General features: G+C 35.5%; 2 protein-coding genes and 2 long non-coding RNA genes across 4 annotated transcripts; 2 read left to right on the forward strand and 2 right to left on the reverse strand.

Annotated features, from left to right (window-relative positions):
- The first annotated feature begins 72 nt into the window (after positions 1–72).
- On the forward strand, positions 73–544 carry LOC140803565 (uncharacterized). Its single transcript, XR_012111905.1, has 2 exons — positions 73–252; positions 332–544. It is a non-coding gene; the product is annotated as an uncharacterized lncRNA (long non-coding RNA).
- Positions 256–1790, reverse strand: LOC140803566 (uncharacterized). Its single transcript, XR_012111906.1, has 2 exons — positions 892–1790; positions 256–784 (listed from the first exon to the last, which is right to left on the reverse strand). It is a non-coding gene; the product is annotated as an uncharacterized lncRNA (long non-coding RNA).
- A 3799-nt stretch (positions 1791–5589) lies between these two features.
- Positions 5590–9134, reverse strand: LOC140842485 (ammonium transporter 2-like). Its single transcript, XM_073210437.1, is given in 6 exon segments — positions 5590–6175; positions 6770–6798; positions 6801–6872; positions 6975–7260; positions 8163–8508; positions 8601–9134. Coding segments are annotated over 6 exon segments (1476 nt in total). The 5' UTR covers positions 8903–9134; the 3' UTR covers positions 5590–5734.
- A 4631-nt stretch (positions 9135–13765) lies between these two features.
- On the forward strand, positions 13766–18240 carry LOC140842486 (ethylene-overproduction protein 1-like). Its single transcript, XM_073210439.1, has 4 exons — positions 13766–16456; positions 16696–16987; positions 17071–17380; positions 17624–18240. Exons 1-4 carry the CDS (start codon positions 14412–14414, stop codon positions 17872–17874), a joined length of 2898 nt encoding a protein of 965 aa, XP_073066540.1. The 5' UTR covers positions 13766–14411; the 3' UTR covers positions 17875–18240.
- The last annotated feature ends 574 nt before the right edge of the window (positions 18241–18814 follow it).

Raw genomic sequence — 18814 nt, forward strand, 5'->3', positions numbered from 1 at the left:
TCTTTTTAATTTTTTAAATGTATATGGATCTTCTTGTCTTGACTTGGCCTCTACAAAATAGCTAAAATTTTCGCCTTTTAATGGGCCTAACGATGAAAAGGCCCATCCAAATTTTGAGACCTCTTATATATAAATCAGCAAAACCCTAATCCAATCTTGTTGCAGCCTTCCACATTTTATCACCTCCACCTGTGACAAAGGGAGGAGTCCCGAGCTTTTGATTGCATCTTCTCGTTCGATATGAGAGCCAAGGTATCAAGAATTATTTAATTTTGTTCATCAATTTACAGTTTTATGTTACTTTTTTGTTTTGCGATGATTTTGTCTACAGTGGAAGAAGAAGCGCATGAGGAGGTTGAAGAGGAAGCGCCGAAAGATGAGGCAGAGATCCAAGTAATCCTCCTTTATGCTGGCGTTTCTACGGTTCCGGTTTCAAGCTTTCAGTTTTATGATTTTGAATCTGTATTAGTGCACCTTATGTTTGTGCGCGAGACTTACCAATCAACTAATCAATCTAATGAGATTTCATCGGTTTCGATTTTTATCCGAATTCTATGCTTTTGGTATTGGAGATTATCCTAAGGATGAGTTTGAAATAGCTTTATGATTTGAGCTTCTCTAGTGATGCATTCCCCGGTCTAGCATGTTTCAGAAGGCCATAATGGAGAGTTATTTACCGCATGAGAGAACCAATTCATTTTTTTATAAATATATGGTGTAATAATTCTAAAAATCGCATCTTGTTCGTGATAGTCTTTAACTCCTCCTTTACTCTGTGTATTCTCTCAGTACACCCCTCAATCTAGGAACATTGATCATGAATGTAATCCACCCCTTCATGTTTGTTTCCATGTCGAAATAACATTAGTCCAAACCTTTGTTGTGTGGAACTATAGAACAAATTTCCGGTTTATGTTCTACCCGCCCCATATGTTCCCTGAGCTTTCTATCAAACCATGGGGCATTAGGTTAGCATATGCGAGCCCTATCTTCCACTCGAAACCTGCCGTGATATCGTAAGGTGTAGGATAAGCTTATGTGTAAAACATTCCACAATGGATTCTATAGTGAGACCTCTCCTCCAGCTGGCTTGAAATTTCTTGGCTAACTTCTCTTATTATAGTTTGATTCCGAGGCTCCTTTTGTTAGTTGAGAAGCCTTTTATGCTACCGAGTAAGTGAATAGTTTCATTGCACCCTCGTAATGATTTCAATGGTTCCTCGACCTTCATTTGATACCTACGACTGGGGGGCATATATCTCATGAGACCCTGAAACTCTGTCCTCCTTCACTAGAAAGAAAGTACGCAACTTTCCATCATGATGGTTCATCAATGTCCACTGATTTAGCTGCCTTTTGCGTTCTCAACAAAGCCAAGATTGGCACTTCGTTTGCACCATTGTTTTGGGGTCTGCAAGAGAGGTGATTTTGGTCTTTACATCTTTACCGAACTAATGTGGTTGGCTCTTAAATCCAGAAGGGCATTTTCATGATCTAGCCCAGTCATTATGGATCCGCTTATTTACAAAATCCTTGCATAGTTCTGGTGGTTCTTGATGTATACGTGCGCGTGTGTGTTAAACCTTGGATAGCCGACAAGCTAAAAAGGGTTTTTTTTATTACAAGAAAAAGTTTTTTTTTTGGAAGAAAAATTATGCTTAAAATGTGAATATTGGTTTATGCTTTAATTTTTCCTCCCAAACCATTGGTTAAACAAGCTACACATTCACTTTCTTGACTCGACGTGTGCGTTGCACCATATGGAAACATACTATACATGATACCTCCGCGGCGGTTTTTCGAGTTCCCCTTGAGCTGAACACAGGATGGGGTTACCTCTGGCTGGGTGTATATACAAAGATTTTTCATGAAGTAGGAAGTGAATGTGCACAAGAAAAACAAGTATGGGTCTTGGTATTATGTCTAATCTAGGTTAAAGATATATTGTTATATTAAAGCAAGGGTTCTTGGCATTGCAAGCTAACCTATTCCAGTTTATGGTCATTGTTGCAATCCATCCAAGATTCCACACTGTGATTTTAAATGATCGAGATAATTTAGCAGCTAATTGCAGTATAAAAATCCATTATCGAAGCAAATATAATAGCAAAATAGGACGAGTGAATATAATAATTTTTCGTAGTTCTCCTCAGTACAAAGTTGAGACACACACAAACAGCAGAACAAATATCATATCCAACTTGAATTTGACACACTCAGTTGACTGTACTACCCAAAGTTTATTTACCATCACAAAATACGCAACAAACCATAGAAGATCTAAACATTAACACATAAAACTAGCAGTAGCTACATTAAATTAGTACTTGAGCTGATATATATAATCATTCCACGAACACTCTTAGTTAAAACATCAAAATATTTACGAAAAAAAACACTTAGAAGCTACCACTGCATGTGTATATTATATTACGGGTGAAAAGCTACGTTTTCTTCATACTGAAACCAAGGATCCTCTTTCACTGCCTGAACTTGATCCTCTGCGTAATCAGTAAACAAGTCGAACTCGTGATGGTGATGAATTGGAAGAACTGATTCTGAAACCAGGGCCTGCTGGTGGAGCAATGAAATCTGGTCCTTGAGGAACTTCACGTACTGTATGGCTTCCTCGAGCATGGAAACCGTGTCCATTTTCGAGCCGCCGGGTACCAGGCTCTGCAGAATCTTGAACCTGTTGCTGATGCGGTGGCGCCGTCGTCTTGCCGCCACGCTTTGTGGGTCTGAGGACAACTTCATTGTGGCACCGCCGTTGGGCTTCTTATTATTTTTTCTGATATTCTCTTCCTTGCCATTGTCAAGGGATTCGGTTGGAGTGCTTGGGTTTCGAAATATTGGAGGGTAATCCATTGGCTTCTAATTTGATTTGTCTTCGAATTAAGGGCTCGGAAGTTTGGAGATGTGTATGTCTATATATATATATATATATATATATATATATATATATATATATATATATATATATATATATATATATATATATATATATATATATTGAAAATATATATATAATTGAAAATATGATAATTTTGTTATTAATGCCGTGGTTATGTTATTTACCTTATGTTTGGCTATTTGCACAAATAAATTTTATGCATCGAATAAAATATAAATAACACAAAATAATTTGCAAATATTATTAGTTTTTCGTAAATAACATGTGTGATTTTTTTATTTTTTAAAATAAAGTATAAAGAGTCAGCTTTGCATAATATAATTCCAGTTCAACATCGTCTAGTACTGAAATGTGTTTGAATTAATTTAAGAAATGTTAATTGAATTCTATAAAAACTTGAGTTTATCGTTTATGTCTAGTCATTATGGATACGACATATGTTGCAACTATACTAACCTATTATGCAATCATGCTTACGTGAACATGGGCCTGACACATAGCAAAGTTGTATTAAACATGATCTTCTGTTAGAAATAATAAGAGAAGTGTTATAGGAGAGAAAGTACTGTGTTTATGAGAGCAACTCTTAAACGTATGAGACAAAATGAATCATGTACTCGAGCCACTTTTTGAACATGTATAAATCATATCTAGATTTTCAGGTATTGATCGAACAAGAAGCGACTATAATAATCAAGTCTCGTATCGGTTAGTGAAAAATATTTGAATTAATTCATACATGGTTAGTTTTATAGTAATTTACGTTTACAAACGAATACGAATCAGTTATTATAAAATGAGAGTAAGAATAAATTACCGATATCTTATAAAGAAATACCACTAGCTCCGATCCAAACAAGTAAATAAACCAATAAATATCTCATGAAGAAATTTGATTTAAAACCACCCAATTAAATCTGTATATCTAAAAGGTGGCGATTTACCGAGTCCATTTCACTAACAAATGTAATCAGAAATTAGATATTTCGCTTACATAATCCAATTCCTAATGCGTACGCAGTTGACTGAAATTGGCCAATTAATCTTTGCGAATAGATTTTCACAACCACTGACATGGATTTGCCAAAAAAATGGTGAATTGTGGCAGTCGATTGTGTCAAGTACAGTAAAAAATCCTGAGATTTAATACTATATTAATATGAATAGAATATAAAATTCCAAAATCAACAAATCCTACACCTACAACAATTTTTTTTTTTGGTTTAAATTAGGCACATCACATCACCTAGTCCTCTATTTTAAGGTTGCTATGCCTATGGGGGACAAATCCCTATTAAATTTAGTGAACCGTAATGTTGAAATTGAGGCGACTGGATCTTGCTTCCCCTGAAATTCATATACGCAAACTATCTTTTTCACGCTATGGAAAAAAATAAAATAAAATTATATGGAAAAAAATAAATAAATCACCTAAAAATCAAATAAATTGATGGGGGAGCAGACGAAAATCACACGAGTTTCCGGGTTTCTCGTGCAGTGGGGTGGGTAGAATCCTAATAATTATAACTTGTTCAGCTGGAAATTCACCTGTCTTTTAACTGTCTTTCTCATTCCCAAGCAACAGGCAACAGCGTACCTGATGTATGTATTATGTATACACACACGTAAGTACGAGAAGTTCGATTATTTTAATTTAACATTTTTTAGATTATTATTAAGACATAAGATTTATAGAGTATAATTTATTTTGTCGACGTGATTTATAAATTATTATATTAGTTCCAGAATTACACATTACACATCAAATAATAACGTTACTGGTTTTATCGTTGTATACATATGTATACATATATAGACACACACACACACATAAATATATCCCTTTTATATATGGCAGAGGGAGGCTGGGAAAAAAGTATGGATTATATATATATTGGTTAATTTAATATCTTATAGATTGGCTTAATTAGATTTTATCCTTTTAATTACAATATCATATGCACTATAGCAACCAGATATAAAAATGAGTAAAAGTGAAAAGACAGCCAATATATTACTTATTCACTAAGATATATATTTAATCAGTTTTAAAAAATATAATTCAATATAGATTAAGTTACGAAATTTTTTTAATATTTTCCTTAGAAAAAGCACATGGATTATCTATATTCGAGTTATTATTTAATTTATTGGATCAGGGATATTAATAAATAATATCTAATATATCTGAGCTATAATTTAATTTGATGAGACAGTTTCAATAAACCCCTGTGAACAGAAGATGAATTGAGGAACCATGCGTGACGAGTTAAACAGTTAGTCTTTTTGGTAGGGTTTACTTTTTAGTCAGCAAAATCTCTGTTTCTTGGAAATGTAACAATATAATTATTTTAATATTACACGTCGATATATATATATATATATATGTAACAATATAATTATTTTAATCATTAAAGAGGTTGAAAGATTATGTTTGGAAGTTTCAAAGTAACAAATTTAATTGAAAAGGATTTATTCAAAATTGAAGTAGACAAAGTTTTAAAGTCGTATAAGATTCAATGAGCGTTCAAAAGAGTCCAACTACAATATTGAAGAGCGAAGAAATTTAAAGATGTATTAAATGGGTTGGTTGGTGATAATAATAATTAATTGGTACATAGCTCCAACTATTTTGTATGTTTTGTGGGTTGTAATTTTGGTTTCTATATTATTAAAATTGAATTTTGGCATACTTTACATATAAAAATTAAATACAATTGAACACAACAAACGAGATTCTAGCTTAGATCCTTACACTACAAATATCCTTGTATCGTTACAAAAATAGTAGATTCACACATTGTCCTTTGTCATCCAAGTTTATACATTTATAGTCATTCCTCTAGCACCATTTAAATGCCAACCTGTGGCGGCCATTTCCACTGTATGAGCCGGGTTATGCCACCCGTGTTTAGCCGGTTCGTATTTCTCCCCGTCGCCCCACAGGGCGTACGCTTCCTCGCCATGGACTGCATCGTCTCCAATTACGAGTTCCTCATCTGGCATTCTCAGAGGTATAAATATCTTGATTAATAAGAGGATAATTGTCGTGGCAGTGAAATTCCAGCCAATTATAAACAGCGCTGCAACAAGTTGCTTGAGGAACAGTATTCCGCCCCCGCCACCGTAAAATGCACCCTTGGTGTTTTTGACCGGCAGTAGCATGCTGCAGAGGGTAGGTTCCGCCAGGAGTCCGGTTAAAGCGCCACCCAAAACTCCGGCCACTGCATGTGTGTAGAACACGGCTAATGTATCATCCACCTGTAACATCATCGGATGTTAATATAAACAGAATTTTTTATATATATCATGTGGTTTTCCCACCTAGAAATTATAATTTCGGTAAATAAGCAAGGGAATCCGTATCCTGTACACGAATGAATAAATGAAAAAGTGGAGAATATCTTTTTTTACGTTACAACTACCCTAAAATATGTCGACATATGTGGATATATATGTCTTTTGGATCGGATATTTAAAAAAAATTCCTAAAAATGGATCTAAAGTTTTCCTATCAATATTTATAGAGAAGTACAAACAACGATTTTCCATTTGAAAATTTCAATTTCAGCTTGGCATCCATTGTTACAGAAGCCAAGTGTTTGAGGGATCTTTAAATATGCATCATTAGATCATACTACATCAGTTTTTAATGTAAATTCAGTTTCTTTGATTCAAATTAATATCTTAGAAATATATGGGAGCAGAAAGAAAAGGGAACCGAACAAAACATAAATAAAAAGGAAAAGTGCTTGGACTTGAAGAGTCGACACAGACTGAGAGGAAATTAAGCCACCTAAATAAATAATAAAAAAAATTAAGTCTTTATTAGCGGAAAAGTAGAGGGAATGGTACCTTTTGCAGCAAAGTTGACTTCTTGTGAGAATTATCATTGCGAACCATGGGATGCTGCCAGAAAGCACACCATAGACTATAGCCGCCCATGATTGCACCACGCCTATGCTTTCCATATATATTTCACGATTCAACTCATCAAGATCCCGATAGTAACAAACTTGATTTTTTAAATAAATTATATGCTGAATTAAGTAAAATATACCTGCACCGGGAGTAATGCAAGCTAAACCTGTAATCATCCCCTGAACAGCGCCTATAACTGAAGGCTTCCCAAAGTAATAAACATCGAGTGTTGTCCAAACAAGAAGGCTAGTAGCTGCTGAAATATTTGTATTCAGTACTGCCACTGAAGAAACTAAATTTGCAGCGTATGGCGCCCCGCCGTTGAACCCAGACCACCCCATCCACAGCAACCCGGCTCCGGCAAGCATCAACAACACATTGTTTGGTACATACCGATCCCTGTCTACTTTCAACCGCGGCCCTACCTATTTCGGGAAAAAAACAAGTGAAAACTCGTTAATAATAAGGTCCGTGTGTTGATCAGAATTGAAACTGTGTTATTTGGTTCGGAGTGGACATCCAACAAGTCAATTATTAGCTTTGAGTTAACGATAAATTTCCGTTAAACATCATTTTATTGCATGCAAAAACCATGAATTTGCTATAGTGCATGAAATATGATTGTATACTGAGTGGTTATCAAAAAATATAAATCTTGTTTATGACTGGATTCTCTAAATCTAAGTTTTCGTCAATGTATGATCTGAGAAGAAGAATAAACATTTACTTCGCTCAAAATAAGTTTCCATGATGTATCATTGTTGTTATATCTACATATATACATGGATATACGCTTATATGATGAGTTCATTGACCGACCCTTACCTTAAATCCCCTAGATGGTTCCCATTAACTATATGTGTGTGTGTGTGTATTTGGTGCAGATGTTCTATGTGTTTTGAAGTGTATGATCCTACAAATTTATAGTAATAGTACGATGTATATTTTTAAGAATATAGCTTCTCTAGCTACCTACAAATGAGCTGTATGATCTTTTGGAACATACAGGAGTCACGATAAACTATATTAAAAATATATTAGATACGCAATATTCAGATATTCCTAGTATTCTTATCATTAAAGAAATGTTTGATGAAGGATTTTAAATTCATGAAGATGCTGTCCATAAAAAATGCAGCCAACAGAACTTGAAAGCTTTGCAAGAGCACAAAAACAAGATGTTGCGAATCCAAGAACAATTGAGTCATTCAGATGAAATCTTGGCAAAATTTGGCCATGCTTGTTTAAATTATACTTATTTTGAGATTTAATTAGTACTTCTTGAATAGTAAGCAGCTAAACGAGTTTTTTAGTAAAGAAATTGTACCCAATAAGCAGCCGTGAAACCAGAAATCCCTGAAGCAAGATGAATGACGTAGCCGCCGGAATAATCAATCACGCCCCAATGATACAAAAAGCCACCGCCCCACAGGCTGTACGCACCCACCGTGTAACAAAAAGTAAGCCACAAAGGCACAAAAGCCATCCACGCCTTAATATTCATCCTCCCCAACACCGACCCCGCAACCAAAACCGTCGTAATTGCAGCAAAAGTGAACTGAAAGTAAACGAGAGAAGCCATTGGAATGAATGGCTCATTCATTTTCGTTTCAACGGTGCCATTTGAATAATAATGCGTGCTTTCCGGCACTGCCGCTCGCCCTGTCAGATACCTGCGAGAAATTAAACATGAAATATCTCATCAAATGGGTAAAACTGACCGTCGACTGCAGATTCAATAATCGAAGATTTTGATCCACTGTACTTTTGACCAAGAGCTGGGGCGCCTTTCCCCCAGAAAGGTAAGAGTTCGTCACCGAAAGCCAGACGATAACAGAGAAGAACCCAACAGATCAAGACTGCGGCGAAGGCATACAGCGCCATGAAAGCGGAATTAACGGCCCATTTCTTCTTCACGATGCTGGCGTAGAGGATGACGAGTCCCGGCATGGACTGGAGCCCGACGAGCGTCGCCGCCGTCAGCTGCCACGCATTGTCGCCTTTGTTCAGCCAATCCGGAACTGCCGGCAGGCGTACTTCATATGCTAGAGTTAGATTACTAGACATCTTAAGCTTTCTATTACTGTATGTACAGTCTTTTCTGCTTCAATTAAGATGAGATTTGATCGGTAGAAGTTCTTGGATTGGGAGGATCTCTGTGCATAAAAAGGCTTGCATTAAAGACATGTGAAGTCTTGGTTGGTTAAAGTGGGCCGCAATTTGCAACGCTGCGTTGTGTGCGGTGGAATTATTTGCAAGTGAGACGGTCAAAGAGACTTTGGTTTTTTGAATCACTTGCGGGAAATGGGTCTGAAACTCGGCGAAAGATGGCGAAATAACGTATGGCTGAGTTTTGCCGGAAGTTTAGTTTCAATGTTTTAGATTAAATCAATTGATTGGATTGATTTAATTAGACAACAAGATCAAATATTATTATATTATATAAATATTAATAATAATATAATATAATAAATAATATATTTTAAATTTTAAACCTTAAAAATATATATAAATAGAAAAAATATATAAAAAGTTTGAAAACTAAATAAATATTTACATATATCCAAAAAACAATTATAGTTATATATATTTTTAAAACAAAAACATTATATTAAATAAATTATAGTACTATTAAAATAATATTTTTAACGAAATTCAAATTCTAAATAATCATGTATATATAACCAAATATAATTAAAGATTTTAAAAATAAGAAAATTAATTTTTCAAAAAAAAATTGAAAACAGGTAAACCAATTTGACCACTAAACGATTTTTTAAATTATTTTGGACCGAACCTGTGACCGGTTTACGATCGAACCTGTCACACCACAAACTCGGGTTTAGTCGACACCGACGTCGTTAACAATCACATAATTAAAAACAACAAGACTCATATATCAAAGTCTAGCCAACCAGTTTGTAATTTATAATCAACATTGTCTTTACAACGTAAAAAATTCCAAAACATATAAGAAAAAAACTCGTGGAATCGTATTACAACTTGAATTAAAATAAAATAAAAAAAACTTAAAATAAACACAATTAAAATAGACTTTTTGATTTTCTCTCTATTACCAATCTTAAAATTGATCATGTTCTTCCTTGATTTGCTCTTTAGACTTATCTGAGATGGGTAGATAAAAGAGTGAGTGATATGATCGTCACACAATAAGTGAGGGTCGTTCGAACATATACATTACAAATATACATGGTCTTCGAAATAACATATCATGCGTAGCATATTTCGTATAACACATACCACAAGCCATAAATGTAAGCATTGTTTGGCATATGTACTGAGATTCTTTTATTTTTCATGGTTTACTGATATAAGTCTCTAATATTTATTTTTCTAAAGGAACGATCTCATATAACTATTACATTCCCATCATTTAAAAATCATAAACTTATCGTATGTTGAAATTCACATCTATATCTAGTTGAATTCTCATAGTGCCAAAACGTAAGGTACTTTCAACACAACATGAAACGAATATTTATGTCCGAACGAAACTTTAAAAAAACGAAGGAACTTCATATATAAATATAATATTTTAAAATGTAAACTCACTTCAAAGAATAAGTATGCCAAAATAATACAAAAGTCCATTTAACTTAATTATTGGATGAAGAAACGTGAAGAAATAATTAGCTTGGCTCGAATAATCTCGACCTATGCATATCTATGTACCAAAATAAAAAAATCAAGTATATTTATCATTTGAAATTCGCATTCCTTGCATAGTTTGTACACAAATTTAATTATCACATACCACTTTGTATAATCTTGACAATTTTAAAAAAAATCTTAAATAACTTAATTATAACAGAATAATATTTTTTCAAATCAAAATAAAAATACCTATAGTCTTTTTGAATTAGCAATGGACTTAATGAGTTACACGTACAAGTGAGGTACTTTTCCACGTTCGGTGAATTTGGTCTTCCAAGGCTGCGATCTCATCTTCCGTCATTTCAAACCAATTTTAGAAAAGTGGAAAATTCGACCCTGCCCCTGCAGGCAGTGCCTGCAGGGGCAGATCCAAGGGCCAGAATTTTTCTGGCCCTTGGTTTTTTTTTTTTTTTTTAAAATTCCCCTCCCCATGAAATGATCTGGACCATTGATTGGGTGTGGGGCACTGCCCCCACACCCAGCGTCGACCAAACCTAGAAAAGTTTATTTCTTTTCAAAACTTGTCAAATCATCACCCCCTCATGAGACGGGTTGATTCGACTAGGGATGGCAACAGGCCGGGGCGGGGGCGGGTTTGCCATTCCCATCCCCATCCCCGAATGTCATCCCCACCCCCTTCCCCGCCCCCATCCCCGTTTTTTCGGGTTCGGGGAATCCCCAAATCCGAAACTTCGGGGATCAACTTACCATCCCCGTCCCCATCCCCATTTCAAAAATAATAATATGGCAAGACGATGACGGATTCGGATATTTTCTCAAACCAAAACTTATTATTATATATTATTATTTGATATAATTTTAATATTAATATTAATATCAATATCAACAATAATAATATTATTAATATTTTAAAAATTATATTATTAATACTAATAATACTATTATTTTATTATTGATAATATATTTTCGGGGCGGGTTCGGGGATTTCGGGGATGGGGATAGTAATCCCATACCCGCCCCGAACTACATCGGGGATTTAAAAAAATCCCCGAACCCGAACCCAAACCCGAAAAAATCGGGGATCCCCATCCCCGTTTCGGGTTTTCCCCGCGGGGTCCCAAACCCGCGAGGGAAATTGCCATCCCTAGATTCGACGCTGGGGTCAGGATTTCATTTTATGAGAAAAAAAATTTAAAAAAAAAATGGGCCAAAAAAAAATCTGGTCCTTGAATGCACCCCTTCAGGCAGCATGAAATATTCCCATGAGAGGTTATTAAACCCTAAGAAACCGACCGAGTAACGAGCGAATACTTTTAAATATAAACATATTAAGATATATAATATTTTATTAAGATATGATATTTATAGGATTTAATGAGATTTGCTAAAACTTTTAGATAGATTAGAGCTATTTTGGAGAAATATCGAAAAAGATAAAAAGATGTATAAAATTAGCTAAAAATACTATGAAAGAGTAAAATTGTAAAGAAACTTTGATGTCACATTGATATATCAAAGTTAGTTAGTATGAGATAATCAAGTTTAATATAACTATACACACACACACACATATATATATATAATTTTTTTTCGATGAAATAGATTTGGTCGTGCATAGTTTTTCTTTTGGGTGAAATTGTACGTAGAATTTGTAGGAAAACAAATTCTATCATCTATTTTTTTACTAGTTTATTATTTCATATTGCTAATCATGAATGATTTTTGTTTTTTCCTCTTCAGGTAACGAACTCTTATTACATAAAAGAGTTAATGTCAAAATAGTGCAAAAACGTTTAATCGATAACGAGAAAATGAATAATCTTATCAAAACTCTCTCTATGAAGAAAATAATTTAATGACAATATAGAGGTAATTAATCTCAATGATTCAAAATCTTAAAGATTTTTTCAAATCTCGAGATCATAGATTTGAAAATGAATACAAAATAGACGATCAATCCATATTTTATAGGACATCTTTTCAAGAACCTCTTATATGTATGTTTTTATTTTATTTATTTATTTATGTAGGATGTCAACATACTCGATATCATCACGCGTCTTTGTCTTTTACCCAAATATACATTATTCTTTGATCATCAAAAATCATCCAATTCGAGTGAAAATTTTCCTATTTTAATTTGTTTAGCTTAACAATTTCATTATTTCATCTTGTTCAATAATTAAATAAGTTCTACAATAAAATTAGTAGGTTACATCCTAGCACTATGTGAAAATTATTCGCCTCAGAATCTAGTTTGTCGCCATCTTTTAACATTCAAAATACATTACATATTTGAAATTACCATCGTGAGCACAAAATCCTGGTGTATATCATCGTCGCAGGTATGTCTCAAACTTTGATGAGATTCTGCTTCCCTGCCTTGTTTAGGAGTCACACACGCAGGAAATAGCAAACGTCTACAAACTAAGCGCAGCAACTTTTGGGTGAAAAAAAAAATCTAAAATCATTTTTTAAAATCAATTTTGAGTTTTGTTCATGTAAGGTTTTTTTTTTTTTAGTATTTTTTTCATGAAGTGCTGACATAACATCGAAAAATACCGATGTGTTTGGGATCTCCTCATCAACACTCAATAAAGAAAATGACTTACAACCAAAACAAGAATAAGTCTCACGGATCAGAATCTGTGAGACGAGTCAACCATATCCATATTCACAATAAAAAATAATATTATTAACATAAAAAATAATGTTTTTTCATGAGTGATCCCGCAGCAGCCAATAAGTCTCCAAAATTTGACGAGCTTCTGCTTTCCGCCTCGTTTGGGACTGGGGTTTCGCTTCTTCTCTGAAAAATATACATCTCTCACATTATCTGTTGTGTATAAAAAAACGAATGATATTCATTAATATGCCAAATAGGATTTCTATTTTACGATAATCTAATAATGACTAAATAAATTGATTATTTTATTTAATCAAAAATAAAATGTGATAAACTCAAAGCTCGAATAAATTTTAACATAATTGATAATTTTGTATTCTCTTGTGATATTAATATTTAAAAAATGTAAAAATATATATAAAAAAATTTATTTTATTAGAATACGATGATTATTAATGATATAAAATTTTACTAAAATTAAACTGTCCATAATGTTGATGCACATCTATTTTGTTTTTGGTTTTGAGAAGGTCCACACCGACATATTATGTTTCTAAACAAGGGCCTCATTGACAAAGCCCAAAATCGAAAAATCGGAGTACAATAATAGAAAATGGGCCAACATTTAAGCCCACTAATTCATCGGCACAACGTTGTCGTTTCTAAAAGTGGTGCCACACCATGTTCTTGTCACCTGCGATCCCGCCATCACTCCCCCGTGGATCATTCGCCCAACACATTTAATCAACAGAGGAGTTGCACTCCACGCGCGAAGGATTGAGGTGTCCAAAAATCATCGTATGTTATTCCCCGAAAGATACGGGACGGGAAATGTGAAAAAAATTATTGCAACACAGCTTTTTCTCTTCAGCGGCTCTCCATTCCTAACGGGTGAAATAATAAATCGGGGAGAGCTCGAAGAAAAGAGACAGCTTTGTTAGTTAAGAAAGGGAGAAAAAGAGAAAAAAATTGTGGATATATGCGTATATAGATACATAATTTATTCATAGAGAGGTGAGAGAAGAGTGGCCGTTGAGATTAACGGCCGCCACCGCCGCTGTCCCTCCTATCAGCAATATTCAAGTACCATATTTTTTTTTTTGCCAAACCCATAAAGAAAAGGAGAAAATAATAGAAGGAAATTGCTTTCAGAATCAATTTTTGTTTTTCCGAAGTTTTTGGCTTTCCTGATCAACGGTGCGAAAGTTTGCAGGTGTGGAGGATTTGATCGTTTGGTATTTGGTTCCTATTAATATTTTCTTCTTTTTTTTTGGTTTATTGTTTACGTTGTAGGGTTGTATTTGATTGAGGAAAATGCAGCAACATATTTTCAATTCGATGCGTAGTTTGAATATGGTAGATGGATGCAAGGGGACCCAATTGTGCGCCATCAACTCCAGTGTCAGCGGCGGAGCAGCCGCTGGAACTGGTGTGGGAGAAAAGTTCTTTCAGCATTTGCAAGAGCATTTAAGGGTAAATTCGATTAGGTCGAAATCCCATCGACATAATCAGAGTTTATCTCAAGGTAATAATGGGAATACAAGTGTTTTAAAGGAGGCCTTATCGGTTTACGGGCTTCCTCAGATAGATTTCATCGAACCCAGCATTGATCCTTGTCTTAAATTTGTTGATAATGTGGAGATTTTAGCTGATGTTTATCGGAAACTTGAGAAATGCCCTCAATTTGATAGATCTGGTGTATATATTGAACAATGTTCGATCTTTAAGGGCTTGCCTGAACCGAAATTGTTTAGGAGATGCCTTAGATCAGCTAGACAACATGCGGTTGACGTCCATTCTAAAGTTGTTCTTTCGTCTTGGTTGAGGTTTGAGAGGAGGGAGGATGCATTGTTCGGAGTATCGGCCATTGATTGTTGCAGGTGGAGCATGGAGTGCCCGAGGAGTTCTTTGCTTTCAGGATATAATCCTGAATCTTCAAACGACCCTTGTTCATGCCCCAGAGATTTTGAAGAAGGTGAGAAAATAGAATCAGATGTAGAAAATCAAGAATGTTCAATTTCAGTGGGTCAAGATTATGACATGGATGATGATGATTATGATATATGGTTTTGTATCGGTGATGATGAGATCAAATGTAATAGGTTCAAATTTTCCTCTCTTTCAAGACCTTTTAAAACAATGTTATATGGTAGCTTTATTGAATCACGGAGGGAAAGAATATATTTTTCACAAAATGGGATTTCTGCAAAGGCTATGAGAGCCGCCGAGTTATTCAGCAGGACAAATAGGGTGGATTCATTCGATCCAAATATCGTTCTGGAGCTACTATCTTTGGCTAATCGGTTCTGTTGTGATGGAATGAAATCATCCTGTGATGCATATTTAGCGTCTTTGGTCAATGATATGGATAATGCTATGATTCTTATCGAGTATGGGCTAGAAGAGGGGGCATATCTCTTAGTGGCAGCTTGCTTACAATTAATCTTGAGAGAACTCCCAAATTCGTTACAGAATCCAAATGTGGTGAAGCTTTTTTGCAGTTCCGAGGCTAGGGAGAGGTTAGCACTTGTGGGACATGCTTCATTTTTGTTATACAATTTTCTAAGCCAGGTATCCATGGAAGAAGACATGAAATCTAATACAACGGCAATGCTTTTGGAAAGAAAAGGCGAATGTGCCACCGAGAATTGGCAGAAGCAACTTACTTTTCACCAGTTGGGTTGTGTCATGCTCGAAAGAAAGGAATACAAGGATGCCGAGAAATGGTTCGAGGAGGCTGTTAACTTGGGTCACGTTTATTCTTTAGTCGGCGTGGCACGAGCCAAATACAAGCGTGGTCACAAGTTCAAGGCATACAAATTGTTGAACTCCCTCATTTCTGACTATACTCCCACCGGGTGGATGTATCAAGAGCGATCTTTATATAGCAGCGGGAAAGAAAAGATGATGGATTTGAATACAGCAACAGAATTGAACCCAACCCTTTCGTATCCCTACAAGTATAGAGCTGTCGTAGTGGCGAAGGAGGATAAACTGGGCACTGCCATATCTGAGATCAACAAGATCATTGGTTTTAAGGTATCTCCCGACTGCCTCGAGCTTCGAGCTTGGTTATTGATTTCCCTCGAGGATTATGATGGGGCTTTAAGAGATATTCGAGCTCTTTTGACGTTGGATCCCAATTATATGATGTTTCATGGGAAATTACATGGTGATCAATTGGTCGAACTTTTATGCCATCATGTGCAACAGTGGAGCCAAGCTGATTGCTGGATGCAACTTTACGACAGGTGGTCTTCGGTAGACGATATTGGTTCTCTAGCTGTTGTTCACCAAATGCTGGCCAATGATCCGGGAAAGAGCCTTTTACGATTTCGCCAATCTCTCCTTCTCTTGCGGTAACTGTTGTAAATGAAATGAATTCCTTTTATTTACCCAAAGCTCGATCCTTTCGAATCATATTATGATCATAAGCATGTATTGCAGAATGCTTTTATGGACGTTTGATGTTCTAAAGTTTCATCTTTGATTCTTTATGAGATTTTTGGCAAAGTAGTTCCTTTCCATCAGATTTTCTATGGTTTAATCTCTCTCTTTTGTATTACTGATTTGCTGAAAAGTAGCTCATATATTGTAGATTAAACCGCCACAAGGCGGCAATGAGAAGTCTCAGAATGGCCCGAAATCACGCAATGTCTGAGAGCGAAAGACTTGTATACGAAGGTTGGGTTTTATATGACACCGGCTATCGTGCAGAGGCGATAACAAAAGCCGAAGAATCCATCGCTATTCAGAGATCATTCGAAGCCTTTTTCCTTAAAGCATATGTACTATCTGAAACCACGACAGATCCAAAATCTTCATTCTATGTCATCGAGCTTCTTGAAGAAGCTCTCAGGTGTCCATCTGATGGCCTCAGGAAAGGTCAAGTAAGTATTCTCTTCCACTAGACGAAGTCGTCGTCATTTTTTATAGGCAAAAATATTAGCAACCTAATGTTATTACTGTGCAGGCTTTAAGTAATCTGGCAAGCGTTTATGTAGATGTCGATAAGCTAGACCATGCTGTCGATTGCTACATGAATGCGTTGAACATTAAACATACAAGAGCACATCAAGGTCTGGCACGTGTATACCATCTCAAAAATCAGCGTAAAGCTGCATATGATGAGATGACAAAGTTAATTGAAAAGGTGCAGTACAATGCATCGGCATATGAGAAACGTTCAGAATACTGTGATCGAGAGATGGCCAAAAGTGATCTTGGCATGGCAACACGACTCGATCCGTTAAGAACGTATCCATATCGATATCGTGCTGCAGGTAAGTTCTCGATAGTTTATATCCTAAACAATTTTATACCCCTCTTAGTTAGATGCTTGAGACCAGTGTCCCTTTGCCACCGTGTGAGGTCGCCTTAATGTACTCTGCGGCGAGATACTTGCTCGTATAAATTCAAAATAAATAAAGGGATTTCTGGGATGTATATCAGGCCCGCCCCCTGCTAAGTTTTCCCTTTGTTCTGCTGCTTTATGATGCGACTAAGCATGGAGTTGTTGTATTCAGTTTACATGGATGACCACAAGGAAGCAGAAGCAATTGCAGAGCTTACCAAAGCCATAGCATTCAAGTTGGACCTACAACTACTCCATCTTCGTGCAGCGTTCCATGATTCAATGGGTGACGTCTCATCCACCCTCCGAGACTGTGAGGCAGCTCTTTGTCTCGATCCTAACCACACCGATACAGTTGAACTTTATCGAAAGGCACAGGAACGTATCCACGAGCAAGACCAAAACGGTCAGAGGGAAAAATAGATAATTTTGATTCTTGTTTCTCTCTTGTGCTTTTATAAATGTGATTTTCAATGTAGGGTCGTGACCATGCAACATTTTTTACGTTTTCATTTTTTCGGTAGCGAATGAACCAAGACCGGATTGGTGTGCAGAACCCTGTTGAGAGATGATTCAGTTAGCGAGAATAATAAATGGAATATTCAATGGCGCCAAGGAAAAATGGTTGATTTTATATTTCTGTGCAATATAGTTTGATTGTAGTTGTATATACAGCTCTATACCATACAACAGTTGTTTAAGACAACTGATACATACGTGCACTTCTGCGTGAATTGTTGTATTTTTTGCTGAGTTTGTTTAAATGCAAAAGAACAGTCTTTTTCATTTATTTTTCTTGCACGTTCCACAAAAATTAATGAACCTGTGGACCATCGTCCGGTTATACATATCCCAAAGAATTCCTTGTATATTTAAGGTACGCAGAATTATTGTAATAATTCATTTAATTTATAGTTGTTTAGAAGCTTTTATTTAATAATTATCTCATAATAACAGAGAGGCTAAAATCAGATGCAAGACATGGGGTGATTTACACCTACAGTTACACTCGATGAAGTAGTTGAAAATCACAAACAAATGTGTTACAAGCAGAATTTAAATCTTCCAAAGTAACAAAAATAGTGAAGAACAAACATTCGGCCTTCAAGAAATCAACTGACCAATCATTTTAAAACCAAAATAAGAATCAAAATTATTCCTTTTTGAAATCTTTGTGGAACTAACATCCATAAAATCAGAAGATGGATGCTTTCCTTCATGGGATTTTGGAAAAACAGAGAAATGGCTCCTGGATCATTCAAGAAAATATGGTTTAGAACCCCAGATTGAAGAAAAGAGTATTGAGGATCTTGCGAGTGAGCTTATGAGAATGAAGAAACGTGGACGAGGCGAAGAATGGCTG

Source organism: Primulina eburnea, chromosome 10, assembly GCF_022965805.1.
Source record: "Primulina eburnea isolate SZY01 chromosome 10, ASM2296580v1, whole genome shotgun sequence".
Lineage (NCBI taxonomy): Eukaryota > Viridiplantae > Streptophyta > Magnoliopsida > Lamiales > Gesneriaceae > Primulina > Primulina eburnea.